Source organism: Porites lutea, chromosome 7 (genome assembly GCF_958299795.1).
Source record: "Porites lutea chromosome 7, jaPorLute2.1, whole genome shotgun sequence".
Classification (NCBI taxonomy): Eukaryota; Metazoa; Cnidaria; class Anthozoa; order Scleractinia; family Poritidae; genus Porites; species Porites lutea.
In genome coordinates, this window is record NC_133207.1 from 582,501 (window position 1) to 584,864 (window position 2,364).

The 2,364-nt window shown below is 38.8% G+C and overlaps 1 protein-coding gene across 1 annotated transcript; it reads right to left on the bottom strand.

The window, feature by feature from the left end:
- Nucleotides 1-736: 736 nt before the first annotated feature.
- On the bottom strand, nt 737-2,149 carry LOC140943396 (cyclic GMP-AMP synthase-like receptor 1). The gene is made up of 2 exons (XM_073392475.1): nt 813-2,149; nt 737-754 (listed from the first exon to the last, which is right to left on the bottom strand). The coding sequence occupies exons 1-2, from the start codon at nt 2,142-2,144 to the stop codon at nt 737-739; spliced, it is 1,350 nt and encodes a 449-aa protein (XP_073248576.1). The 5' UTR covers nt 2,145-2,149.
- Nucleotides 2,150-2,364: the final 215 nt, after the last annotated feature.

Here is a 2,364-nt window from a genome sequence, read left to right on the forward strand (position 1 = left end):
GCAAAATCTTCAGGATCTGCAAAATCTATAGGATCTACACAATCTTCAGGATCTGCAAAATCTTCAGGATCTACACAATCTTCAGGATCTGCAAAATCTTCAGGATCTACAAAATCTTCAGGATCTGCAAAATCTTCACGATCTACAAAATCTTCAGGATCTGCAAAATCTGAAGGATCTACAAAATCTTCAGGATCTACAAAATCTTCAGGATCTGCAAAATCTTCAGGATCTACAAAATCTTCAGGATCTGCAAAATCTTCAGGATCTACAAAATCTGAAGGATCTGCAAAATCTTCAGGATCTACAAAATCTGAAGGATCTGCAAAATCTTCAGGATCTACAAAATCTGAAGGATCTGCAAAATCTTCAGGATCTGCAAAATCTTCAGGATCTGCAAAATCTGAAGGATCTACAAAATCTTCAGGATCTACAAAATCTTCAGGATCTGCAAAATCTTCAGGATCTACAAAATCTGAAGGATCTGCAAAATCTTCAGGATCTACAAAATCTGAAGGATCTGCAAAATCTGAAGGATCTACAAAATCTTCAGGATCTGCAAAATCTTCAGGATCTACAAAATGTTCAGGATCTGCAAAATCTTCAGGATCTACAAAATGTTCAGGATCTGCAAAATCTTCAGGATCTACAAAATCTTCAGGATCTGCAAAATCTGAAGGATCTACAAAATCTTCATGATCTGCAAAATCTGAAGGATCTACAAAATCTTCAGGATCTACAAAATCTGAAGGATCTGCAAAATCTGAAGGATCTACAAAATCTTCAGGATCTGCAAAATCTGAAGGATCTACAAAATCTTCATGATCTGCAAAATCTTCAGGATCTACAAAATCTTCAGGATCTGCAAAATCTTCAGGATCTGCAAAATCTATAGGATCCATAGGATCTACTGTTTCTATATCTATTGGTGACTTAGGGGTATATTTAGGGACACTGAATTCCGCGACATGCTTACATGACTTAGAAAGATCTAGTTTATCTAAAAGAATGCCAAGGTTGTTCACGCAATGTTTCGTGTTGGTTGGCTTTCTTGCTCGGAAATTAAAAAGTTTATAACCTGGAACCCAGAAACTTTGAATATCTTTGCGAACCACACTACTTCGAATCCTTTCCAAAATGCTCTTCACTCGTTTTCCTAGTTGATTTTTGGTCCAATATGAATCTTCCGGGAAATCAGTCCATTCCCTTAACAACATTGTCTTTAATACGTACGAATGGAACACCCATGTTATGTGGAAAGATGCCAACTCGTCACCAGGGCTTTCAAAAAGACATAAAAAATCCTCATTTTCCTTCCGCAACACCTTGAGAACCTTAAGCGTCACCCTATTAATGAGGTTCGGATTCTTGCAGATGTGCTTGAGTATAACTCCCTCGGGAATTGAAAACGATAAACGCCAACATGGCCGAGGCTTGCCGGATTCTCCAATAGTTGACGCCACGAGATGATAACCCTTAGCTACAGCCTCTCTGAACGCTTCATATCCAGGGTGACTCCTGCTGACTCGTTCCCTTATATCTGAAGTGTCCGGCCATCCTGACATTTTGATACAGAGAGTTAAATCCACAGATACTTCATAGTTCAAGTACTCCTTGCCATGCCATGTAACCTTGATCGTGATCGGGATTTTTCTGAGCTGAATAGTGACATATTCATCTAACTCATCCGTGGAAGACCGCTTTCGCTTATCTATGGCTTCCTCGATGAGTTGTTTAAATCTTCTCAAGAGAACATCAGGTTTGAGATTTCCTCGCCTGGAAATATACCTTTGCCACCGATTACGATAATCTTCGTTGGACATCTGAACATCTACGTAGCCGGGATCGGGAACCGGTCTCATGGTAATATCCTTCGTAACACAAACACCAGGATTGGAAAGCTCCTCCAAACAAATCATAAAATCGAATTCATCGGGTCCTTCAACTTTAAGATCTTCATAAAAACTTCCGCTGGGGATTACAAAGTTCTTAAAAAGTGGATCCTCGCGGCCTATGTGGGCAGAGATTTCATCAACTAAACTTCTAATTCTTTTCTCGATTTTCTTAACCTCCTTGTGCTCTCTATTAAACTCCGCTTTTTTGTAAAGGCGTTGTAATTCATCGTCCCCGAAGCTTCGCGTCATTTTGCATCATGTACAAAATGGCGATCGCTTCCAAGTGTATATTTTTGAGCCCGCAGTCAATTTACCAGCGGACGTTGCAAAAAGTAAGGTAGGTACTTCATATATGATTATTATTATGTACCTTAATATACTTATTATATCTTACTATATATTATTATTATTACACTATAAACACCTACAGATATCATCATACATCCCTATACATCACCATACACCCCTA